Here is a 26,988-nt window from a genome sequence, read left to right as displayed (position 1 = left end):
CCGCTAGGCAGGAAGCGCATTGACTTGTTTCCAATGGTCAATAGAGACTAACTCGCAGCAGGTAACAAGCTAACCAGCCAACCTCAAAGAGGGATCCCTTCAGCCTGGGCTGTGCTGAAGTCTTCCATCCACACCATGGGGGCGCTGCCAGGCACACTATTTCCATCAGCCCAGTCCCATTATCCAATTGAAGCGATAGATATGGTGGTGATGTCTGTCTTCCCTGCAAGCCTGGAAGCGAGAGCTTCGCACTCTCACTCAGTGAGCTCAGTAGTTGTTTAAGTGAATTTGCGTACATTTACGGGGATAAAACGGCAACAGCAAATACCACTTTAAAGTCCTCCATGTTACGGACAACTTAATGGGATAATAAAAGGGATAAAATTCCTCGCACATCATTTTGTGTTCAAAATTGTATTATATTTCTAAACTCTCGCTTCAGTACCTTGAGATGTGAACAGATGTATAGCAAATGACTTGTTTATAGTTATCACCGTTTCACTTACAGGAAATACAGTTATAATAGTACTAGTATAACAAAAGAAATGTCAGCCATAGGCCCTGTTGTAATACTTCAGAAATGTATAATTTCATCCCTGTTTCCTTGAGGTAAGCACAGATCTATAAGTGATGGATAGGTGTAAACAAGGTCGCCAACCTATTGCTTTCAACAATCCAACCAATTCCGAGCTGTGATTACTTCAGAAGGCAAGGAGGGATGTATTTGAATGTGGTGTTTCCTTTTCACTCCTGACTGAAACTTATTGTTTTTGCCCTTGGCACATAACACATACCGGCTTTATCAAAATGTGGGGCGAGAAAGGAAAACAACCACCGAATGAATGTTCCGACAACAAAACGACACACACGGGCTCCTTGTTTCTCTGTCAAAATGTAATCAGCCGTGCCTCATAGTCTCTCAGGCAAGAGTGACTGCCAGGCAGGAAGATGTTACTGTAATTATTGTCTTGTTCGGTGCAGACTGAGTGCCTTGAATAAGATATAGTCCAGGGGAAAGGCAAATATATTTGCACAAAGCACTCCCAGCTCCCCATTTGTGTGTAGCCACCATTGTGTGTAGCCAGCTTTGTACCAGGTGTGTTTTGAAAGAACGAGAACAGAAAGACTTGGGCGAGCTAAAATGAGACGACGTTATCATTTTCTCCCCAGCTCCACCTCTCTCCGAAGCGACCTCGGCGCCGGCTGAGCCTCTCCGAACGACAACCACCACAACAACCACCACAGCAGCACGCAACAAAGGCGTAGCAAACACCATGACCACAACAGGGCCCAAGGAGGGTAACAACAGAGGAGGGCCCAAACCCCCTCTGGAGGTTCCCCAGACCACCGCCCAGCCGCCTCTGGAGTCCTTCCCCCTACCAGAGCGCTTCTGTGAGACCACGGAAAAGAGGGACATCGTGTGGCCTCAGACCCAGAGGGGCATGTTAGTAGAGAGGCCTTGCCCCAAGGGGACCCGAGGTAAGCAGAGGGTTTACCTTAGGGCATTAGCTACTGTTTATCACCATGATGAGTGGTTGGAGAGATGAGATCGCTTGTGTGTTTTTGTTACCTGCACAGTATGTTATTGTTTCTGACAATCATTTATTGATAAATTCAATTCGTGCAGGACTGTATAGGGAATCAACAAGATTTAGGATTTTTACAGTTGTGTAAATAATTCACTGCATTGTTATAGGTCAAAATAGTATTTGGCAATATGCAGCCAGTGTGTTGAAGGGAACTGGCTCAGCTGTTACCCCAAGCTTGATTGAAGATGTTCAGGCCTTATTGGATTGTGTGTGAAATTGTGTTATCATTCAGGGTTCATTAGACGTTGGTGTAATTGGAACGGAAGGAAAAGTCTTATTATTACTTACTTTATAGTGAAACTGGCACTGGGAGAATATAGTCAGTATTTATGGTAAATTACCAGCTATTGATGTAAAGACAACAATTAAATGCAGTGTATGTAGGATTTTGGAGGTTAGGTTGGTTTAACACGATGAGGTATATGGCTAATATAACATGACATAATCCAATGTAGTTTCTAATACATATATCTTATATAACTGAGCTATTGTAAATGTATTTTCCTGACAGGCACCGCCTCTTATTTATGTGTACTTGCCACGGGGGCCTGGCACCCAAAGGGCCCTGATCTCAGCAACTGCACTTCCCACTGGGTCAACCAAGTAGCGCAGAAGGTATGTATGAGCTGTACTACCTCAATGTTTTGAGCTACAGTATACAGTCGGAAGTTTACATACACTTAGGTTGGAGTGATTAAAACTTGTTTTTTAACCACTCCACAAATGTATTGTTAACCAACTATAGTTTTGGCAAGTCGGTTAGGATATCTACTTCGTGCATGACACAAGTCTTTTTCCAACAATGGTTTACAGAAAGATTATTTTTACAGTGGCATAGAATTGTACATACACTAAGTTGACTGTGCCTTTAAACAGCTTGGAAAATTACAGAAAATTATGTCATGTCTTTAGAAGCTTCTGATAGGCTAATTGACATAATTTAAGTCAGTTGGAGTTGTACTTGTGGATGTATTTCAAGGCCTACCTTCAAACTCAGTGCCTCTTTGCTTGACATCATGGGAAAATCAAAAGAAATCAGCCAAGACCTCAGAAAAACATTGTAGACCTCTACAAGTCTGGTTCATCCTTGGGAGCAATTTCTAAATGCCTGAAGGTACCACGTTCATCTGTACAAACAATTGTACGCTATTATAAACACCATGGGACCACACAGCCGTTATACCGCTCAGGAAGGAGATGCGTTCTGTTTCCTAGAGATGAACGTACTTTGGTGTGAAAAGTGCAAATCAATCCCAGAACAACGGCAAAGGACCTTGTGAAGATGCTGGAGGAAACAGGTACAAATGTATCTATATCCACAGTAAAACGAGTCCTATATCGACATAACCTGAAAGGCCGCTCAGCAAGGAAGAAGCCACTGCTTAAAAACTGCCATAAAAAAGCCAGACTACAGTTTACAACTGCACATGGGGACAAAGATCGTACTTTTTGGAGAAATGTCCTCTGGTCTGATGAATCAAAAATAGAACTGTTTGGCCGTATTGACCATCGTTATGTTTGGATGAAATAGGGGGAGGCTTGCAAGCCGAAGAACAACATTCCAACAGTGAAGCACAGGGGTTGCAGCATCATGTTGTGGGGGTGCTTTGCTGCAGGAGGGACTGGTGCACTTCACAAAATAGATGGCATCATGAGGGAGGGAAATTATGGGGATATATTGAAGCAATGTCTCAAGACATCAGTCAGGAAGTTTAAGCTTGGGTCTTCCAAATGGACAATGACCCCAAGCATACTTCCAAAGTTGTGGCAAAATGGCTTAAGGACAACAAAGTCAAGGTATTGAAGTGGTCATCACAAAACCCTGACCCCAGTCCTATAGAAAATGTGTGGGCAGAACTGAAAAAGTGTGTGCGAATAAGGAGGCCTACAAACCTGACTCAGTTACACCAGCTCTGTCTGGAGGATTGGGCCAAAATTCACCCAATTTATTGTGGGAATCTTGTGGAAGGCTACCCGAAACGTTTGACCCAAGTTAAACAATTTAAAGGCAATGCTACCAAATACTAATTGAGTGTATGTAAACTTCTGATGTGATCAATGTGATAAAATAAATAAAAGCTGAAATAAATCATTCAATCTATTATTATTCGGACATTTCACATTCTTAAAATAAAGTGGTGAGCCTAACTGACATAAAACAGGACATTTTTTACAAGGATTAAATGTTAGGAATTGTGAAAAACTGAGTTTAAATGTATTTGGCTAAGGTGTATGTAAACTTCTGACTTCAACTGTAAGTAAATGTACTAATTCCCTTAAAATACTGTAGGTACTGCGGTGCTTGAAGTGGAATGAAAATGGTGCCTGTAATCATTTTAATCTTACAGTAGTGGTGCTCATATTTTATAGTTGATAAGAGTTACCGGTAATCTCTACCAGTTTGAACTGGCTCAATTCAAGCACTGCGCTCTAATAATTGTATATTCCTCTTTCCCTTATATGGCACCTCTTTCCTTTCATCTTCCACCATTTATGATGATTAAAGAGTCAAAATAGCCGCGGGCCATCCACTAGGTTGCGCTGTCTGCTGTTTGTTCTGATAAGTGACTCAGACATAGAATGTGTAGTAATTTAAGCACGACGGACGACCCTTCATCATTTTGTACTCTTGTGTTCACTTCCATCAAATGAGAAATACAGCACCCCGAGGAGTGTTATTAAGTGTAATTAGTCACCCATCTCTCCAGACTGGCGTTATATGGGGCAGCTCATCCTAGAATGACCTCACATCAGAACGGGAGGGAGAGAGCCTCATAGTCTGGTGGAATATTCCCTTATTCTGGTCCCAGATCTGTATGTGATTAAGCCAATAGCATAATAATCATATTCAGAGGACCACAAACAGATCTGGGTACAGTCCTTAGCAAAGTTGATACTACCAGCCATTTCTGCTGCCCATTTTAAAACATCGAAAGCCATAACAAATATCTTAGTATAAAGGTTTGTTCATGCTTATAACAAGTCTTAAGCCTATAACATGGCTGTAAGAATATCAAATTCAATAAAATTTCTAAAATCCCAAATAGCTAGCATTGCAGAGGCAAAAGCACAGAGGCCAGGAAAAACTCCCTAGAAGTAGCCTGAGAAAACAACTAGAGAGGAACCAGGTTCAGTGTTACAAATATATTTTTTATCGCTCCAGATCCGTAGTGGCGAGAACGCAGCTAACCTGGCCAACGAGCTGGCGAAGCACACCAAAGGACCCATCTTTGCCGGCGACGTGAGTTCATCAGTCCGACTGATGGAACAGCTGGTCGACATCCTGGATGCTCAGCTTCAGGAGCTGAGACCCAGCGAGAAAGACTCTGCGGGCCGCAGTTTTAACAAGGTAACTGATTTTCCACCCTTTCAAAATGGCTGCCACTTGACATCTTCATTCCCCTATCACGTACTGTGCTTTATGGAGATAAATAGCACTGCCATTTCTCCCCACCAGCAATCTCTCTGGATCTGAGTCACCGCTAGACGTTTTGTGATGCTCTTCTGAGCTGTCTCCCGCTTCAAGTTAGGAGAAATGTGATTCCTTCTAGTCAGTGAAATTAGTGGTTCTATTTTGTTAATATTCCTCATATTATGTCTGTTCCTCTCTCCCTTTCTTTCAAAGTCCGACAAATGTACTCAAGCAAATAAAGAAACAGCAAACCAATTAGGATATTAAATTATATGTACTGAAATGCAATAAGATCATGTTATTCCCTGACATATTTGTACACCTGAAGTAATTGCTGTAATTGCCTCAACCAAGGCTTGTTCTGTGAAGTCTCCGGTGTATTTGAGAGAATTACATCATGCCACAAATGGAAGTGAGGGCTCTTTTGTCTGGAACCTGCAGGTTGTGTAGCCTAAAGCATGAGGAAGGAGAAAGCCAGCTGAAAGGGGGGGAGTGATCAGTCAGAAAATAATCGAAGCCTTGAACACTTGTTCTCAAGTTTCTACATTTTGCTAATTGTGTGTTTCTTTGTTTTATCTTTTTTCTACCTAATGAAAAAGCTTCAAAAACGAGAAAGGACATGCAGGGCATACATGAAGGTATCTGATCTATGCTAATGTACCACACTCTGCTTCTCTGCACCTCCCTCCCTCCCCTCCACTCCCCTGCTCAGCAGCATGTACCCTCGGTATTGTCATGTAGCCTCTCCCCCCTCTCTCTGTGCTTCCTGCATTTTGGAGTAATTGCTTCCACACAGCCATAATTGTGCCAAAGGTCCACGCTAAGTGGCTGAGACATCATTGGCAGTTACCAATGTAACTTATTTTCTCCCTTATATTGATAGGAGGATTTGGTTTTGTTTTTCGCTTATCTTTGTCTTCCATTGAATGGTCCTTTCTCTTTTTGCTTTAAGAATGTATATGCCTAAATATGTAACACAGTGATTCACAAACTGCATTTCATGGCTAAAATAAGGGTAATTTCCTATATAAAGTTGGCCTGTGTGTCTTTTAAGGCACACATTCCTTTTTACAGTCACCTCCGATTCTGCGAGTCTCCTCAATAGAAAAGCCCATTACAGTGCTACAGTGCTAAGGATAGCTGTACTTAAGACTCTCTTTCCACCTGTGATGTATTCAAACCTTTGTCTTCCTCGGCCACACTCTGACCTTTAACATGTTAATTCATGACTGTTCATTCATCAGGGCACAGATTTTCATTTGTGTCATATATTAGAGGCACAAATCTGCGCTTTCCATTGGACTAATAAGGCTGGTGGGGGCAAACCAATTTGTGTCCTTCTCCATTTAATAGTTCCAGTGGCCTGCCGCTCTAAGTATTTTGGCCATATCGCTTCTCTGGCCATTAGGGACTTCTCAACATCCTTCTCCACCTGCCTCCAAAGTCAAGCTCTCTGACATCCAGATCGATCCTCAGGGACGGTGTTAAAATTGATCAGGTTAATTAGTCCTTAGATGGCCATACTTGTTAAAAATAAGAATTTTAGCTAATAGCTACTATCCTTTCTCCCCAAATGTCTCATTATCGTCATCTCATTCATATTATTATTATTTTTTGTTGCAAATTTCCAGTGCATTGCATGTTTCTGTGGGACATGGGTCTATTTTTTGTTAGTGAGAGAAGATTTGAAATATGTATGTGACTAGATGACAGTGTGTGTGAGTGGGATGCTGTGTCGGCAGAATTTGACATACAATATAGTTGATGAGAAGTCACATTAGCCATCCGTGCTAGCTAGAGGAACTGGGCCCCCATTGATTACCTGATTAGTCTGATTGATTTGATAATTTTTTTTAGGAGATCCCACTAGCGTCTGTATGTACTTTATCTACTGCCTGTGGAGTTCTAGCGACTGGCTAAACAGCTTGGATTTAATATTTCAAAATGCATAATGTTTTGGTTTTCTCAATGATTTGAGCTGTTTAATAGTGTTAAATGTTTATTATACAATACATTATGAAGATTAGCTGATTAAAAAAAATTTGTCCAAGAAACATTGAAACACCCCTCAGTTTTAAACATATTCAATTATCTGCTTGAATGCACAGCAAATCACAAGAATTTACACCACATCGATACAGAGAAGATACTTGTGTGGAGCATTTGTTTAGCACTTACTCAAAACCCAAAACATTTTTTTTATGATCGTCTATAATATGTCAATGGGATTGCTTCGCCATGCATTATCAAAGCTATTCATATGACACCCCTCTTTGTTTTTGCTTATGACAATTACTGTAGTCGAATGTTTTCAGAATTGCTTACACATCTCTTTTTCTGATGGACACAGGCCATTGTAGACACAGTTGACAACCTTCTAAGACCAGAGGCTCTGAAGTCCTGGCATGATATGAACAGCACGGAACAGACACATGCTGCTACTATGTTACTGGATACCCTAGAGGAAGGAGCGTTCGTCCTTGCCGACAACCTAATGGAGCCGGCTATTGTGAAAGTACCCGCTGATAATATAAGTAAGTAATTGAATTCCCGGTAAACAAATAATAAAGCACGGCCAGTGATTTGAACGCAATCAGTCGTTTTTGATGCTGTATGCATATTTCAACTACTCATGTCGAGAAAGAAAATGAGTCTGTTCAATGAGTTCAGTCACAATGTACATGTAAAACAAAGTGATGAATTTCAGACAATTTCCAGGTTAATAGATTGGGAGGACTTGGTTTATAAATGCGTAGGTCTGCCCCATGTAATTCTATACATTAATGTGAACATTACCCTACTGCGGAGACCTAGTAAAAACAGTGTTTAGACCCTGTCTCCTCCTTTAACCTCAAAGCTCTCGGGACATGAGAGGGAATGAATGTAAAATGTTTCACTGTGCATTGCAACAACATTTCTTCTTTTTTTTATTCAAATGCTGCAGTTTTATCTTGTACATCCAGTCTTTCACCGGATTTTTACAAGTGTACTGTATCCCACAAAGGGACTCAACAGGAGCTAAAGGATCACCTTGGTTCTGACATTTTAACTCGGCAGCAACATTGTTGTTGCATAGAATCACTTGAACAATGTATTCAGTGGCTGTAGTACCTAACACCCCCGCACTCTTGCTTCGCCTTAGGAATGTAAGCAACCACGTCCTGGGCATCAACATTTTTCTTTTTTATTACCCTCGTCTTACTCAAAACACACTGTAACGTCTTGTATCTCTCTCTCCCGGTCTCTCTCTTTTCTTGTCTCTTTTTTTCCCCCTTCATCAACAAAACCCCAGTCCTGGATGTGTATGTGCTCAGCACGGACGGCCAGGTTCAGGATTTCAAATTTCCACAGGCCAGCAAGGGTGGTGTTTCTATCCAGCTGTCCTCCAATACTGTCAAGCTCAACAGTCGGAATGGTAAACCCCATACACTTCCCTCTCAGAAATCTCACTTCATTCACAGGCAGAGCTGCATGCGGGTGTTTATCCCGAGTGTGAGTGTTAGCTCAGACTTTTTGTTCCATTCCAGTGTCTATGAAAAGGTGAAGAGTCTGACGAACCGGTCTGTCAATGCAGCTTGTCAAAACTGACAATGCACAGTGATTACTCAGTGGGACTGTTAGATAGGAGCGACCACTAAGGATTTGAACCCTAAAACCCAGCACCATGATATTTTCTGAAGATAACTGACAAGGCCCACTTATGTTCCCCGATGGTCTAATCCGTTTTTTTTTTTATTCTCAGCCCTTAGTTTTTTTTAACACTACAGTTACTACTGCTTTTATTTGGAAGGAACATGTTTTCCTAGCCGCTTACCTATTATGTTTTTCCTTTCTTCAGGTGTTGCCAAGCTGGTGTTTGTTATGTACAAAAACCTTGGGCAGTTTCTCAGCACTGACAACGCCACGATCAAAATGTCCAACGATGCTTATGGGCGGAATGTGTCGGTGGCCGTAAATTCAGACATCATCGCCGCCTCCATCAACAAAGAGTCCAGTCGTGTGTTCATCACGGACCCTGTGATTTTCACCCTGGAACACATTGACGTAAGTCTTCCCAAGCTAAATGAATGGAGAGGTCATAAAACCGCTGGGAAAGAGAAGAGCCTGGCAGGCAGAAATCGTTTAATTTATTATAAATGCCTGGCTAGGTAAAATGTAAAAGTACAAAGTAAGTCGCTTTGGATTAAAGCATAGTCTAAATGGCATAAACAGGTAACTGCCAAAATAAAGGAAACACTAGAGTAAATGACGAATACAAAGTATATTGAAAGAAGGTGCTTCCACACAGGTGTGGTTCCTGAATTAATTAAGCAATTAAAACATCCCATCATGCTTAGGGTCATGTATAAAAATACACAGTTGGCCATTATTGTAGCTACATGGCTCGAAGAAGAGATATCAGTTACTTTGAAAGAGGGGTCTCAAAGGAGCATGGGCTCCCGAGTGGCGCAGCGGTCTAAGGCACTGCATCTCAGTGAAAGAGACATCACTACAGACACTAGTTTGAATCCAGGCTGTATCACATCCAGCCGTGATTGGGAGTCCCATTGTCATGTATTGTCATGTTGTGTCTTGTTTCTGTCCTTTCCCTTCACCCTGTCTCCCTCTGCTGGTCGTTATTAGGTTACCTTTTCTCCCCCTCTTTCCCCCAGCTGTTCCTTGTCTCCTCCTAACTACCTCGTCACCCCTTTTCCCACCTGTTCCCTTTTTCCCTCTGATTAGTCCTCTATATCTCTCTCTGTTTTTGTTTCTGTCCTTGTCGGATTCTTGTTTGTGTTATTCATGCCTGAACCAGACTATCGTCATGTTTGCTGCAACCTTGTCCTGTCCTGTCGGAATCTGCCGGTCCATCTGAGCCTACGTTTGTTTTGTTATTAAAGAAGCTCTGTTTACGTTAATTCGCTTTTGGGTCCTCATTCACGCACCGTAACAGAAGAATCCGACCAAGAATGGACCCAGCGACTTCGGATCCTCTCTACTCAGCCGTCGAGATCCAGGGAGCGATGCTAGGCAGACACGAGCAGGAATTGTCTGCTGCTCGATATGCCGTTGAGACCCTGGCCACCCAAGTCTCCAACCTCACAGAACAGGTTCACCATCTCCGCCTCGATCCACCGGCCACTTCCAGGGCTTTCGAATCTCCGGAGCCCAGAATCAATAACCCGCCGTGTTACTCTGGGGAGCCCACTGAATGCCGCTCGTTCCTCACCCAGTGTGATATTGTGTTTTCTCTCCAGCCCAACACTTACTCCAGGAGCACTGCTCGTGTCGCCTACGTCATATCTCTCCTTATTGGACGGGCTCGTGAGTGGGGCACGGCAATCTGGGAGGCAAGGGCTGAGTGTACTAACCAGTATCAGGACTTTAAGGAGGAGATGATACGGGTTTTTGATCGATCTGTTTTTGGGGAGGAGGCTTCCAGGGTCCTGTCTTCCCTATGTCAAGGTAATTGATCCATAACAGACTACTCTATTGAGTTTCGCACTCTTGCTGCCTCCAGTGGCTGGAACGAGCCGGCTTTGCTCGCTCGTTTTCTGGAGGGTCTCCGCGCAGAGGTAAAGGATGAGATTCTCTCCCGGGAGGTTCCTTCCAGCGTGGATTCCTTGATTGAACTCGCTATTCGCATTGAGCGACGGGTTGATCTTCGTCACCGAGCTCGTGGAAAGGAGCTCGCGTTCTCCGTTGCCCCCCTCTCCGCATCACTACCATCTTCCTCTGCCGGCTCGGGTGCTGAGCCTATGCAGCTGGGAGGTATCCGCATCTCGACTAAGGAGAGGGAACGGAGAATCACCAACCGCCTCGGTCTCTATTGCGGTTCTGCTGGTCATTTTGTCACTTCATGTCCAGTAAAAGCCAGAGCTCATCAGTAAGCGGAGGGCTACTGGTGAGCGCTACTACTCCTGTCTCTCCTTCAAGATCCTGCACTACCTTGTCGGTCCATCTACGCTGGACCGGTTCGTCAGCTTCCTGCAGTGCCTTAATAGACTCTGGGGCGGAGGGCTGTTTTATGGACGAGACCTGGGCTCGGGAACATGACATTCCTCTCAGACAGTTAAGGGAGTCCACGGCCTTGTTCGCCCTGGATGGTAGTCCTCTCCCCAGGATTCAGCGTGAGACGCTACCTTTAACCCTCACTGTTTCTGGTAATCATAGCGAAACCATTTATTTTTTAATTTTTCGTTCACCTTTTACACCTGTTGTTTTGGGCCATCCCTGGCTAGTTTGTCATAATCCTTCCATTAATTGGTCTAGTAATTCTATCCTCTCCTGGAACGTCTCTTGTCATGTGAAATGTTTAATGTCTGCTATCCCTCCTGTTTCCTCTGTCTCTTCTTCACAGGAGGAGCCTGGTGATTTGACAGGGGTGCCGGAGGAATATCACGATCTGCGCACGGTGTTCAGTCGGTCCAGGGCCACCTCTCTTCCTCCACACCGGTCGTATGATTGTAGTATTGATCTCCTTCCGGGAACCACTCCCCCCCGGGGTAGACTATACTCTCTGTCGGCTCCCGAACGTAAGGCTCTCGAAGATTATTTGTCTGTAGCTCTTGCCGCCGGTACCATAGTCCCCTCCTCCTCTCCCGCCGGAGCGGGGGTTTTTTTTGTTAAGAAGAAGGACGGGTCCCTGCGCCCCTGCATAGATTATCGAGGGCTAAATGACATAACAGTGAAGAATCGTTATCCGCTTCCTCTTATGTCTTCAGCCTTCGAGATCCTGCAGGGAGCCAGGTTTTTCACTAAGTTGGACCTTCGTAACGCTTACCATCTCGTGCGCATCAGGGAGGGGGACGAGTGGAAGACGGCGTTTAACACTCCGTTAGGGCACTTTGAATACCGGGTTCTTCCTTTCGGCCTCGCTAACGCTCCAGCTGTCTTTCAGGCATTAGTCAATGATGTCCTGAGAGACATGCTGAACATCTTTGTTTTCGTTTACCTTGACGATATCCTGATTTTTTCACCGTCACTCCAGATTCATGTTCAGCACGTTCGACGTGTCCTCCAGCGCCTTTTAGAGAATTGTCTTTTTGTGAAGGCTGAGAAGTGCTCTTTTCATGCCTCTTCCGTCACATTTCTCGGTTCTGTTATTTCCGCTGAAGGCATTAAGATGGATCCCGCTAAGGTCCAAGCTGTCATTGATTGGCCCGTCCCTAGGTCACGCGTCGAGCTGCAGCGCTTTCTCGGCTTCGCGAACTTCTATCGTCGTTTCATCCGTAATTTCGGTCAGGTGGCAGCCCCTCTCACAGCCCTTACTTCTGTCAAGACGTGCTTTAAGTGGTCCGTTTCCGCCCAGGGAGCTTTTGATCTCCTCAAGAATCGTTTTACATCCGCACCTATCCTTGTTACACCTGACGTCACTAGACAGTTCGTTGTCGAGGTTGACGCGTCAGAGGTGGGCGTGGGAGCCATTCTTTCTCAGCGCTCCCTCTCTGACGACAAGGTCCACCCTTGCGCGTATTTTTCTCATCGCCTGTCGCCGTCGGAACGTAACTATGATGTGGGAAACCGCGAACTGCTCGCCATCCGCTTAGCCCTAGGCGAATGGCGACAGTGGTTGGAGGGGGCGACCGTTCCTTTTGTCGTTTGGACTGACCATAGGAACCTTGAGTACATCCGTTCTGCCAAACGACTTAATGCGCGTCAGGCGCGCTGGGCGCTGTTTTTCGCTCGTTTCGAGTTCGTGATTTCTTATCGTCCGGGCTCTAAGAACACCAAGCCTGATGCTTTATCTCGTCTCTTCAGTTCTTCAGTAGCCTCCACTGACCCCGAGGGGATTCTCCCTGAGGGGCGTGTTGTCGGGTTGACTGTCTGGGGAATTGAGAGGCAGGTAAAGCAAGCACTCACTCAAACTCCGTCGCCGCGCGCTTGTCCTAGGAACCTTCTTTTCGTTCCCGTTCCTACTCGTCTGGCCGTTCTTCAGTGGGCTCACTCTGCCAAGTTAGCCGGCCACCCTGGCGTTCGGGGTACGCTTGCTTCCATTCGCCAGCGTTTTTGGTGGCCCACCCGGGAGCATGACACGCGTCGCTTCGTGGCTGCTTGTTCGGTCTGCGCGCAGACTAAGTCCGGTAACTCTCCTCCTGCCGGCCGTCTCAGGCCGCTTCCCATTCCCTCTCGACCGTGGTCTCACATCGCCTTAGATTTTGTCACCGGACTGCCTTCGTCAGCGGGGAAGACTGTTATTCTTACGGTTGTCGACAGGTTCTCTAAGGCGGCTCATTTTATTCCCCTTGCTAAGCTTCCTTCTGCTAAAGAGACGGCACAAATCATCATCGAGAATGTTTTCAGAATTCATGGCCTTCCGTCAGACGTCGTTTCGGAAAGAGGTCCGCAATTCACGTCTCAATTTTGGAGGGAGTTTTGCCGTTTGATTGGGGCTTCCGTCAGTCTCTCTTCCGGCTTTCACCCCCAGTCTAACGGTCAAGCAGAACGGGCCAATCAGACTATTGGTCGCATCTTACGCAGTCTTTCTTTTCGCAACCCTGCGTCTTGGTCAGAACAGCTCCCCTGGGCAGAATACGCCCACAACTCGCTTCCTTCGTCTGCGACCGGGCTATCTCCTTTTCAGAGTAGCCTCGGGTACCAGCCTCCGCTGTTCTCATCTCAGTTCGCCGAGTCCAGCGTCCCCTCCGCTCAGGCTTTTGTCCAACGTTGCGAGCGCACCTGGAAGAGGGTCAGGTCTGCACTTTGCCGTTATAGGGCGCAGACTGTGAGGGCTGCTAATAAGCGTAGAACTAAGAGTCCTAGATATTGTCGCGGTCAGAGAGTTTGGCTCTCCACTCAGAACCTTCCCCTTAAGACCGCTTCTCGCAAGTTGACCCCGCGGTTCATTGGTCCGTTCCGTATTTCTCAAATCATTAATCCTGTCGCAGTTCGACTTCTTCTTCCGTGATATCTTCGTCGCGTCCACCCGGTCTTCCATGTCTCCTGTATCAAGCCCGTTCTTCGCGCCCCCGCTCGTCTTCCCCCCCCCCCCCCCCATCCTTGTCGAGGGCGCACCCATCTACAGGGTCCGTAGGATTTTGGACATGCGTCCTCGGGGCCGTGGTCATCAGTACCTAGTAGATTGGGAGGGGTACGGTCCTGAGGAGAGGAGTTGGGTTCCCTCTCGGGACGTGCTGGACCGTGCGCTGATCGAGGATTTCCTCCGTTGCCGCCAGGTTTCCTCCTCGAGTGCGCCAGGAGGCGCTCGGTGAGTGGGGGGGTACTGTCATGTATTGTCATGTTGTGTCTTGTTTCTGTCCTTTCCCTTCACCCTGTCTCCCTCTGCTGGTCGTTATTAGGTTACCTTTTCTCCCCCTCTTTCCCCCAGCTGTTCCTTGTCTCCTCCTAACTACCTCGTCACCCCTTTTCCCACCTGTTCCCTTTTTCCCTCTGATTAGTCCTCTATATCTCTCTCTGTTTTTGTTTCTGTCCTTGTCGGATTCTTGTTTGTGTTATTCATGCCTGAACCAGACTATCGTCATGTTTGCTGCAACCTTGTCCTGTCCTGTCGGAATCTGCCGGTCCATCTGAGCCTACGTTTGTTTTGTTATTAAAGAAGCTCTGTTTACGTTAATTCGCTTTTGGGTCCTCATCCACGCACCGTAACACCCATAGGGCGGCGGACAATTGGTCCAGGTTTGGCCGGGGTAGGCCATCATTGTAAATAAGAATTTGTTCTTAAATGACTTGCCTAGTTAAATATAAAACAATAAGGGGTTTAAAGCAGTGGTTTCCAAAAATAAATCCCCAGGGCCCTCTTATTTACATTTAAATTGGTTTAGATCATTGTTTATTGAGAGAGCCTATATTAAATACACCATCATTTTGTTTAATTTGAGGGACCTAAGAAATGTTGTTTTGAAGCTCATTTCCTGCATTTCTACATAGTCTAACAAGACTCATTACTATTTTAATGATGATAATAATATTAATGAATAAGGGAAATAAAGTCTAGACCCGATTTCCCAAAATGTTATTCCGCTACCAAATATGTTTTATTATAATTTACATGAACCTTCAATTGAATTATACATATTCTGTTTTACAGAAAGTGAATAGATCAATTGATACCAACAGAATCACACATTGTATAAGATTACTTCCCAAGCAATGTCCAATTTCTTTGAGTCCTCAACTTTAGAAGGTCGTAGGTCAGCTTCTGAATGTCATAGAGTAAAGATCTTACCATGTGTATCAGAGTCGCGTCTTCCTCTGGCATTTTACCACTTGTTTCTAGCCTAAAGCGTCGCAGATTTATGTGTTGTTTTAGATCGGTATAGACAATCGCGATCACGTTGGTATACAATATGTGTGTTTGACTGAGACGAGTAGGTCTTCAATTGGATTGAGATCTGGTGACTGAGACAGACCGATACACACACAGTTTAAAGGGTGTGTGTGTATGTCTCAGTCTCCAGATCTCAACCCAATAGAACACTTTTCGGAGATTCTGGAGCGGCGCCTGAGACACCGTTTCCACAACCACCAACTAAACACCAAGTGATGGATTTAGTTGTGGAAGAATTGTGTCGCATTTCTCCAATAGAGTTCCAGACACTTGTAGGCTCTATCCCAAGGTGCATTGAAGCTGTTCAGGCAGCTCGTGGTGGCCAAATATATAAGATACATTATATTGGTGTTTCCTTTATTTTATCAGTTACCTGTATATAAATATATATATTTTTTTTTTATTCCACATTTGGTTGTATTACAGACTGAATTCAAAAATGACTAAATAGAGTGTTGAGCCTAGGTGCATCCAATTGCCTTTGATCATCCTTGAGAACTTCATTGGGGTCCACCTGTGGCCAACTCAATTGTTTGTACATGATTTAGAAATAAACACACCTGTCTATATGATGTTCCACAGTTGACATTGCATGTCAGAGTAGGAACTGACTATTGATCTTTGAAATAGAATTGTGATGAGGAATATACAGTTGAGTTTTAATGACTCCAACCTAAGTGTACGTAAACTTCCGGTGTACGTAAACTTGTTTTTCAACTACTCCACAAATGTCTTATTAACAAACTATAGTTTTGGTAAGTCTGTTAGGACAACTACTTTGTGCATGACACAATTATTTTTTCCAACAATTGTTTACAGAAAGATTATTTCACTTATAATTCACTGTATCACAATCACAGTGGGTCAGAAGTTTACATACACTAAGTTGGGTGCCTTTAAACAGCTTGGAAAATTCCAGAAAATTATATCATGGCTTTAGAAGCTTCTGATAGGCTAATTGACATAGTTTGAGTCAATTGGAGGTGTACATGTGTATGTATTTCAAGGCCTACCTTCAAAGTCAGTGGCTCTTTGCTTGACATCATGGGAAAATCAAAAGAAATCAGCCAAGACCTCAGAAAAAAATTGAAGGTCTCCACAAGGCCTCCACAAGCCACGTTCATCTGTACAAACAATAGTAACCAAGTATAAACACCATGGGACCACATAGCCGTCATACCGCTCAGGAAGAAGCAAAGGATCTTGTGAAGATGCTGGAGGAAACAGGTACAAAAGTATCTATATTCACAGTAAAATGAGTCCTATATCAACATAACCTGAAAGGCCGCTCAGCAAGGAAGAAGCCACTGCTCCAAAACCGCCATAAAAAAGCCAGACTACGGGTTGCAACTGCACATGGGGACAAATATCGTACTTTTTGGAGAAATGTTCTCTGGTCTGATGAAACAAAAATAGAACTGTTTGGCCATAATGACCATTGTTATGTTTCGTGGAAAAAGGGGGAGGCTTGCAAGCCGAAGAAAACCATACCAGCTGTGAAGCACAGGGGTGGCAGCATCATGTTGTGGGGGTGCTTTGCTGCAGGAGGGACTGGTGCACTTCACAAAATAGATGGCATTGTGAGGGAGGACAATTATGTGGATATATTGACAAAATAGCCCTGACCTCAATCCTATAGAAAATGTGTGAGCAGGACTGAAAAAGTGTTTGCGAGCAAGGAGGCCGACAAACCTGACTCAGTTACACCAGCTCTGTCAGAAGGAATGGGCCAAAATTCACCCAACTTATTGTGGGAAGCTTTTTGTGGAAGAAAAAATGCTGAAATAAATAATTCTCTCTACTATTATTCTGACATTTCAGATTCTTAAAATAAAGTGGTGATCCTAACTGACCTAAGACAGGGAATCTTTACGAAGATTAAAAGTCATGAATTGTGAAAAACTGAGTTTAAATGTTTTTGGCTAAGGTGTATGTAAACTTCCGACTTCAACTGTATCTGGGGAAGGGTATAGAACAGTTTCTCGAGTGTTCAAAGTTTCAAAGAGCACAGTGTTCTCCATCATTGGGAAATCAAAAAAATATGGAACTTACCAGACTCTGCCTAGAGCTGGCCGTCCGACCAAACTGAGCAACCGGGCAAGAAAGACCTTGGTCAGCATGGTGATCAAGAACCTAATGACCACTTGACAGAACTACATAGTTTCTTTGGCTGAGATGGGAGAACTTGCCAGAAGGACAACAGTATCTACAACTCTTCACCAATCTGGGCTTTATGGGAGAGTTGCCAGATGGAAGCCACTCCTGAGAAAAAGGTACACAACAGCATGCCTGGAGTTTGCAAAATGGCATGTGAAAGTTAATGAAAAGATTCTGTGGTCTGAAAATGGAATGGCTTCAGAACAAAAATGTGAAAGTCCTTGAGTGGCCCAGCCAAAGCCCAGACTTGAATACCATTGAAAATATATGGAAAGACTTCAAGATTGCTGTTCACTGCCGCTCCCATCTAACTCAACAGAACTTGAGACAATCTGCAAGGAAGAATGGGAGAAAATCCACAAATCCAGATGTGCAAATCTGATACAGACATCCCAAAGACGACTCAAAGCTGTAATCGCCGCCAAAAGAGCTTCTAACAAAGTATTGTGGTGTGATTACTTATGTAAATGAGTAATTCATTTTATTTTCAATACATTTGCAAAATGTTCTAAAAACCTGTTTTCACTTTGTCATTATGGGGTATTGTGTGTAGATGGGTGAGAAAAATAATAAATGTAATCCATTTTGAAATCAGGCTGTAACACAACTAAATTTGGAATAAGTCAAGCGATATGAACAGTTTTTGAAGGCACTGTCTATATCAACATTAGGATATAAATTATTCCCATTTTATTTTATGGAGGAACAAATTAACTCATAGATTAGACATACAATGTCAGAAGAAATTACTGGAGCACCAATTATCCTTTGTCTTTTAAAGTTGTCAATGTGGACTCCCAGAGGTCTACGCATGAGTCCGTTCTTTATCCAGGAAATTGTTCATTTCCAAAGACAAGCCAATTGTATAAAGAAACAATAATAACATGAGGAACAAACAGGCAGGCAGCGTTTCTCAACCAGTCGAAATCATGAATCAGCTGGGATCATATGGATATATATATATATACAAAGAAATGTCAATTGAAAAAGTGTAAACCTAAACAAAGTGCAGCTAGTTTGCAGTCTTTCCAGCTTCAGTTTGAAGTGATTGTTTTAGCTGTGTTGTTGGCTAGCTCCTCTGAACAACATTGTCCTGATAAGTTGTCACATTTTCTATGCCATGCGAAATCGCTCCTCATTAGTGCATTATTGATTTATCCAAATAAATATACTAGAAAACAGCTTAAACAAATGCAAATGCGTCTACTTTGCTGTTATTTTGGTTGCACTTTTTGTAAGTTAGCCGTAGTTGGCTAGCTAGCAAGCAGGGGAAAAGAACAATTTAGAACAAAAGACTGGGTTGCATCCATTTATACTGAATTAAAAGACTGAACGACTGGGTCTCGTCTCTAGCAACCGAACCATTAGAACAAACGACCAGCCGGCTTGAGTAGCAACTCTAGATTTGTGTCGGGACTATATCTTCTGGAATGACCCCATAATGACAAAGCAAAAACAGGTTTTTCGACATTTTAGTAAACATATTAAAAATGAAAAACAGAAATACCTTTTTTACATAAGCAAAGAGGCACTGAGTTTGAAGGTAGGCCTTGAAATACATCCACAGGTACTAAGGGTATGTAAACTTCCAACTTCAACTGTAAGTATTCAGACTTAACTGACTTGCCTAGTTAAATAAAGGTTCAATTAAAAAAAGCTTAAAAAATATTATTGAATTGAAGAAGTTTGGAACCACCAAGACTCCCTAGAGCTGGCCACCAAACTGAGCAATTGGGGGAGAAGGGCCTTGGTCAGGAATGTGACCAAGAACCCAATGGTCACTCTGACAGAGCTCCAGAGTTCCTCTGTGGAGATGGGAAAACATTCCAGACGAACAACCATCTCTGCAGCACTCCACCAATCAGGCCTTTATGGTAGAGTGGCCAGATGGAAGCCACTCCTCAGTAAAAGGCACATGACAGACCGCTTGGAGTATGCCAAAAGGAATCTAGTCTTAACAACTAGCCAGCTTGGGTCGCAACCCTGGATTAGTGTCGGGATTTCATCTCTGGCCTACAACACATCCTCCAAACACCAGCTTCTCGGGCCTTATCACTTATCACAGGGTACAATTACCAAGTTGATGTTTATTTTTTTAACTAGGAAAGTCAGTTAAGAACAAATTCTTATTTACAATGATGGCTTAGGAACAGTGGGTTAACTGCCTTGTTCAGGGGCAGAATGACAGATTTGTACCATGTCAGCTCGGGGATTCGATCTAGCAACCTTTCGGTTACTGGCCCAATGCTCTAACCACTAGGCTACCTGCCGCTGGTGTACAAGGTAATTTAGGTAGATACAGTGCCTTGCGAAAGTATTCGGCCCCCTTGAACTTTGCGACCTTTTAACACATTTCAGGCTTCAAACATAAAGATATAAAACTGTATTGTTTTGTGAAGAATCAACAACAAGTGGGACACAATCATGAAGTGGAACAACATTTATTGGATATTTCAAACTTTTTTAACAAATCAAAAACTGAAACATTGGGCGTGCAAAATTATTCAGCCCCTTTACTTTCAGTGCAGCAAACTCTCTCCAGAAGTTCAGTGAGGATCTCTGAATGATCCAATGCTGACCTAAATGACTAATGATGATAAATACAATCCATCTGTGTGTAATCAAGTCTCCGTATAAATGCACCTGCACTGTGATAGTCTCAGAGGTCCGTTAAAAGCGCAGAGAGCATCATGAAGAACAAGGAACACACCAGGCAGGTCCGAGATATTGTTGTGAAGAAGTTTAAAGCCGGATTTGGATACAAAAAGATTTCCCAAGCTTTAAACATCCCAAGGAGCACTGTGCAAGCGATAATATTGAAATGGAAGGAGTATCAGACCACTGCAAATCTACCAAGACCTGGCCGTCCCTCTAAACTTTCAGCTCATACAAGGAGAAGACTGATCAGAGATGCAGCCAAGAGGCCCATGATCACTCTGGATGAACTGCAGAGATCTACAGCTGAGGTGGGAGACTCTGTCCATAGGACAACAATCAGTCGTATATTGCACAAATCTGGCCTTTATGGAAGAGTTGCAAGGAGAAAGCCATTTCTTAAAGATATCCATAAAAAGTGTTGTTTAAAGTTTGCCACAAGCCACCTGGGAGACACACCAAACATGTGGAAGAAGGTGCTCTGGTCAGATGAAACAAAAATGGAACTTTTTGGCAACAATGCAAAACGTTATGTTTGGCGTAAAAGCAACACAGCTGAACACACCATCTCCACTGTCAAACATGGTGGTGGCAGCATCATGGTTTGGGCCTGCTTTTCTTCAGCAGGGACAGGGAAGATGGTTAAAATTTATGGGAAGATGGATGGAGCCAAATACAGGACCATTCTGGAAGAAAACCTGATGGAGTCTGCAAAAGACCTGAGACTGGGACGGAGATTTGTCTTCCAACAAGACAATGATCCAAAACATAAAGCAAAATCTACAATGGAATGGTTCAAAAATAAACATATCCAGGTGTTAGAATGGCCAAGTCAAAGTCCAGACCTGAATCCAATCGAGAATCTGTCCAAAGAACTGAAAACTGCTGTTCACAAATGCTCTCCATCCAACCTCACTGAGCTCAAACTGTTTTGCAAGGAGGAATGGGAAAAAATTTCAGTCTCTCGATGTGCAAAACTGATAGAGACATACCCCAAGTGACTTACAGCTGTAATCGCAGCAAAAGGTGGCGCTACAAAGTATTAACTTAAGGGGGCTGAATAATTTTGCACGTCCAATTTTTCAGTTTTTGATTTGTTAAAAAATTTTGTTCCACTTCATGATTGTGTCCCACTTGTTGTTGATTCTTCACAAAAAAAGTGGAAAAAAGTTCATAGGTTCTGTACAAATTATGATTTGGACAGTCAGTTATTTCAACACTTAATCTTATCATCAGATGGACCACTACTTCAACTCCAATTGCTCCTTTTGGAATTATTCGGAGAGGAGCATGATGGGATACTGGTCCACCCAGGGCTGCAAGCTCCTGGGCTCCAATAAGACCCACACCACCTGCTCCTGCAGTCATCTCACCAACTTTGCAGTTCTCATGGCACATCGGGAAATCTCGGTAAGCAGCTCCTGTTTTGGTATATTGATTAATTGATTTATTCTTGGGTAAAACAATTTGTAGAGTTTAAACCAATTTAAAAGTACAAAGAAATCACAGATGATAACACATGAAATAGTTAAATACACTTATTTCTGATGTACATTTTGGTAGATTTGCAATATCATCTTTCATCTTTTTTTCCCTCTATTCATTAGATAATTCATTTTCCTAAAGCCCATTAATTTCAATGATTTTATTGTACCACAAAGTGTATTTCATGAGGGTCTGTAGGCCTAATACTCCATGTTTAAAAAGTGTATGCAGGTTGTAGGAATTAAAAAAGCCTCTGTAGGAGTTAATATGACGTAGCCTAACTACAGCGCCTTGCTTTAAATTCCACCCAGTCAGTTGTCCTCTATCAGATGCTAATTGTACTCATCTGAAGGGCTCAGTCCATGATTGATGGCTGCTGAGCATTTATTTCCTCATGTCTCCTATGAAATAGAAAAGTAATTTTCCCATGGCTCTTGCCGAAATGAAGTATGGAAGCATTGGCTGTCCTCTATTTTTTATTGACAAAAACAGGCATATTAATATGCCCCATCCGTTATCCCCGTAGGGCCAAGTTGGAGTGCACGAATTACTCTTGACTGTCATCACCCGGGTGGGCATCGTTGTCTCGCTGGTGTGCTTGGCCATCAGCATTTTCACCTTCTGCTTCTTCCGGGGCCTGCAGAGCGATCGCAACACCATCCACAAGAACCTGTGCATCAATCTCTTCATTGCCGAGTTAATATTCCTAATCGGTATTGATATGACCGAACCCAAGGTAAGCAGCACAGATTTACCACTTCTTTGTGAATATATTATTTTATGTATATTTTTCTATATTTTTCACCCCAAACTAAAAACCCTTCAATGTGAAAGTCATGTGACTTTCAAACATAGTTGTGTTTAACCTTCAGTACTTGTCCTCTGCATGGCATGGGTCAGACAGACAGCACCATTAATATGGATTACAGAGGAGGGATGTCATGCAGTACTTTCCACCTTTTTCTTCGTCACTGAAAGCTATCGTTTAGAACGTTCTGAAACACTCAATACGGCCTCTGCACGCTTTTTAGTTCTTTAATTTCCTCTGTATTCTCTTTTAGTTATTCTTCTCTCCATGGCCTTTGTGTAGTCATAGTACCTTCCATCTCCACACAGTCAGTATTCACTGTACAACCAAGGCTCAATGAAAGGACAAAACCAGAAGTAATTCAAATAGGTTGACCATGGAGCCAGCAGCACTTAGCATTTCAAGTCAACTGTCATTTTAAGCAGCCAGCTGCAAGGTCGAACTTCAGCGAACCTGTACGGAGCATAGTGTGTTTGAATATTTTCTTGTCTTTCAAAGGGAAGCGTGATAACTTTTACTTCAGTTCATTACTTACATTGAAATGCACATAACCACTGTATAATAACAATCGCACTCATTTAAATGACATCATTTTCATTGGGATTTGAGAAGATTAACATGGAATGTTGTTGCTCAGTTAATTCCTCATAAGTTGTTACTTTATTTCAAGTTAATATCTATAGTATTTTGATCAATTGAAACGATTAATCCATCCACTATAGGTTGGCTGTTCCATCGTCGCTGGGATTTTGCATTTCTTCTTCCTGGCCTCGTTTTCCTGGATGTGTTTGGAGGGCGTTCAGTTGTACCTGATGATGGTGGAAGTTTTCGAGAGTGAACATTCAAGGAAAAAGTACTACTATGTATCTGGATACCTTCTCCCAGCCATTGTGGTGGGTGTCTCTGCTGCTATCGACTACAGGAGCTACGGGACAAAGAAAGCGTACGTAAAAATGTTTCCGCTATTTTGTTCTCTAAAAAACTGTCTTAGTCCATTTAGTCTGTGTGTATACACAGCCCTGTGACTAAGAACTATCTTTTCTGTCGTTGCTTTTGTCTGCACCTGGGACCCCTTCCTGGAATGGACTGATCCATTTTTTATGTCATTTTAAAGAGCCTGACAGACTCAACACTGTGGTTTCTAGGGGGCATGGCAACATTAATGCCTTTCTGTTCAAAGACCCTCCTGCGACCTCTTGTTTTTAAATGCTCTCTTAAAGAGAGGAGTGCTGTCTGGAAAAAGGCTTTTACATAGATTAATGATAGTATTTTAGCTAAGCTTCAGGGTTGAGGCTAGAGTCCTCACTTTTGTCTTGTGTAACCATGTAACTGCAATGTGGGACTTTGTTTTTAGATGGCTTTTTTAGGTGGCTTTTTCATTGATTATTGACAATAAACTAACTACCATGTGTTAACAGGGGCAGGGTACGTTTTTGTCCTCATAATTCATGCCCGTGCATTAATATTTGGCCTAAGGAGGCTGTTGATAGACTGGGTTTAGTTGTTCCTCTTACGTGTGTGTTGTTCTTTTACGGATTCCTAATATTTGTTTTATCTTCCATCGTAGTTGCTGGCTAAGAGTGGACAATCACTTCATATGGAGCTTTTTAGGACCTGTCACCTTCATCATCATGGTAAGTTAGTTTTCTTTTCCTGAAAGGCAGAGGGAGAGAGATAGGAAAAGAGGGAGAGAAAAATGTTCCTCCGTGATTGGCCACACTGATACAGTATGTTCATAGTGACTCGCAATTGTCTCTATCAAGGACCGATGAGATGTACAACAACCACAGTGTGAAAAGACATAAGGTCAAATAGTATCTTTGAATTTTGTTGTTGTTGTTGTGAAACCCAACGTTTCCTGCTCAAATCCATTTTTGAACAAGGAGGACACAAAATACAAAAAAAATCAGTTATTTTCATGCCTCCATGCTGTAGTATTTAGTAGTATTAGTAGTATTTATTGGGATCCAGAATGAACCACTTCCTGGGGTCCAAACAGGAAACTAAACACAACAAATAATATACATAATATAATAGTCATAATATACATAATACACATAATATACACTAGATAATATCCTGCCTCTGCCTCACGCTTCAGAAACAAGAGATGGCTCCTGCCCTTTGAGCCGTTGCAGCTCGCACAAGCCAAGGATTCGTGCAAGGTCACCCACCTACATAATACAATAAATAATACAGTGCAAAATACAATACAAAATATATAAAACATGTATGTGTCTTCACAGCCCATGGTGCCGTAAGGTGTTCTTTTATCTGGTTTTATTCCTTGGGTGGCAGATAGTTTGATGTAGTCATGGCTCTATGTAATACTGTGCATTTCCCTAGCCTGTGTTCTGGACCTGGGGACTTGTGAAGAGACCTCGGAATGCATGTCTTGTGTTGTACTGATAAGGGAAAGGGGGATACCTAGTCAGTTGTACAACTGAATGCCTTCAACAGAAATACGTCTTCCGCATTTAACCCAACCCCTCTGAATCAGAGAGGTGCAGACGTCTTCGGCACCCGGGGAACAGTGGGTTAACTACCTTGCTCAGGGGCAGAACGACAGATTTTTGCCTTGTCAGCTCGGGAATTCGATCCAGCAACAGTGGCCGAACTGTGTGCTAACTGCTTGAACAAACAGTTCAGTACCTTGCACAAAGACCATTAGTGATGCAGTCAATCTCTCCTCAACTTTGAGCCGAGAGAGATTGACATGCATGTTCCTGACATTCACCCTTTGTGTACATCTAACTGCAATATGTGCTGCTCTGTTCTGGATCAACTGCAATTTACCTGTCCCTCTTTGCATGGCTACACAACTGGGCAATAGTCCAGGTGCGACTAAACTAGAGCCTGTAGGACCTGTCTGGTTGACTGAGATGTCAAGAAAGCAGAGCAATGCCTTATCATGGACAGACCTCTTCCCGTTTTAGCAACCTTTGTCTATATGTTTTGACCATGAGTCTGTAAGTCCTTACAAAAAAGATCATCATCACCGACCAGGTGAATCCAGGGGAATGCTATGATCCCTTATTGATATCCCTTTTTAAATCCACTTCAATCAGTGTAGATGAAGGGGAGGAAACCAGTTAAAGAAGGATTTTTAAGCTTTGAGACATGGATTGTGTATGTGTGCCATTCAGAGAGTGAATGGGCAAGACAAAATATTAAAGTGCCTTTGAATGGGGTATGGTAGTAGCTGCCAGGCGCACCGGTTTGAGTGTGTCAAGAACTGCAATGCTGCTGGGTTATTCACACCTTTTCAAACAGTTTCCTGTGTGTGTCAAGAATGTTCCACCATCCAAAGGACATCCAGCCAACTTGACATAACTGTGGGAAGTATTGGAGTCACCATGGGAAGAATTTTGACACCTTGTATGCCCTGACGAATTGAGGCTGTTCTGAGAGCAAATGTTCCTACTGTTTTGTTCACTCAATGTATGTGCTGTTCAAGCGTTATTTACTGGTCATGACATTATTATCTCCAACTCGATCAATGGAGGTTCGGTGGCTCCCAGGGAAGAGGCCCGGGGGAGTATTATTTTCCCATTTGTAAAAAAAGAAATAAGAAATAGCTGGTGGCATTCATCGGATGTCAGAGCCCTTTTGACTGTCTATTGTTTTGGCCTCTTTCACACCAGGTGAATGGTAACAGTCTCCAAACTGTCTCCTGTGAAGAGGGAGGAAGAGCAATATTTGCTCAGCGCTGTGTTCATTATCGGGCGTAATGGCTGGATTTACAGACGCGCTGATCTCCCTGAGTGAGAACACAGCTGCCAGAAGGAGGGCTTCCTCTTTGCTGCATCTTATTGCAGTGCTTTGCTGCTTTATGACAACGGCTGGCCAGCGAGGCTTTGTAACACACGAACGACTTACCCGTTCAGTAGAGAAATATAATACAATTCCCTTAAATTGCAAATTAAAGGGGGTGTGTTAAATATTTATCCCCGTGTCAGCAAATGCTCTGCCAACTGCGTGAGATAGTTATTCTCTAAATTGGACATTGTTTTTTTTTCTTCTTCTCTTTGGTTTCAGAAATATTTGCATTAAAAAATGTGTTGGCTGTTGAGATGATAATCCGGAATCCCAGTCCCAGTGACCTGCATGATAAAGCGGTGACCCTGACAAAACTGATATATTGTTGCAGTGCTAATGTTGGACAGGAATGAGGATTTGCAGTTCTAGCGGACGGAGGTATCGTAATGCTGCTTTTTTACTTTTTGCAGAAATTGACAACAAACGGTGAAGCACAAGGGTAGGGGATCTCAAGGGAATGTGTGGGAGCAAGGTTTTCCACAACCTGTGACCCTGATTCCTCAATAAATTGGCTTTGTCCTTGTCAATGAGATAGGAGAGTGGAAGACACAGACAGACAAAAAAAAGCATCCAATCTCACATTCAGTGGCTAGCTGCAGCAGCCACAGCTCCTGTCTTCGAACACCATACTCTCCCGCTGTGTAACTTTTGGTCTAACCCGAGTTGGTCAGGCTCAGTGAAAAGCACTCACAAAAATGTTGTTTTTCCTCTTCCTCCCTAGTTTTTTTTTTTACTCCCCCCACCTCCCTGAAAGCCGTCTTAAAGCCCAGACTTGAAGTGAAGCTTGAAGAAGCAC

General features: G+C 43.2%; 1 protein-coding gene and 1 long non-coding RNA gene across 31 annotated transcripts in view; one reads left to right on the top strand and one right to left on the bottom strand.

The window, feature by feature from the left end:
- The window catches only part of LOC149984051 (uncharacterized), a 615,207-nt gene that overhangs the window by 130,702 nt on the left and 457,517 nt on the right, over window positions 1-26,988 (bottom strand). The gene's annotated exons all lie outside the window — the stretch shown is intronic.
- adgrl2a (adhesion G protein-coupled receptor L2a) overlaps window positions 1-26,988 on the top strand; it is a 203,995-nt gene that overhangs the window by 155,028 nt on the left and 21,979 nt on the right. For all 29 annotated transcript variants that reach the window (XR_016495320.1, XR_005051450.2, XM_090232273.1 and 26 more), the window contains 11 exons: window positions 1,171-1,479; window positions 2,101-2,204; window positions 4,753-4,938; window positions 5,601-5,639; window positions 7,352-7,535; window positions 8,294-8,416; window positions 8,840-9,045; window positions 21,317-21,490; window positions 22,092-22,301; window positions 23,096-23,316; window positions 23,941-24,007. Coding sequence is in view for 27 of the 29 variants with exons in the window: in XM_090232273.1 (XP_090088399.1) it covers window positions 1,171-1,479; window positions 2,101-2,204; window positions 4,753-4,938; window positions 5,601-5,639; window positions 7,352-7,535; window positions 8,294-8,416; window positions 8,840-9,045; window positions 21,317-21,490; window positions 22,092-22,301; window positions 23,096-23,316; window positions 23,941-24,007 (1,823 nt within the window). In the remaining 2 variants the exon portion in view is untranslated. The remainder of the gene's footprint in view (window positions 1-1,170; window positions 1,480-2,100; window positions 2,205-4,752; window positions 4,939-5,600; window positions 5,640-7,351; window positions 7,536-8,293; window positions 8,417-8,839; window positions 9,046-21,316; window positions 21,491-22,091; window positions 22,302-23,095; window positions 23,317-23,940; window positions 24,008-26,988) is intronic.

The sequence above is a fragment of the Oncorhynchus mykiss genome, chromosome 4, assembly GCF_057628025.1.
Source record: "Oncorhynchus mykiss isolate SJ-2025 chromosome 4, ASM5762802v1, whole genome shotgun sequence".
Lineage (NCBI taxonomy): Eukaryota > Metazoa > Chordata > Actinopteri > Salmoniformes > Salmonidae > Oncorhynchus > Oncorhynchus mykiss.
Note: the sequence above shows the minus strand (reverse complement) of the source record. Positions and strands in the feature narration are given on the sequence as shown.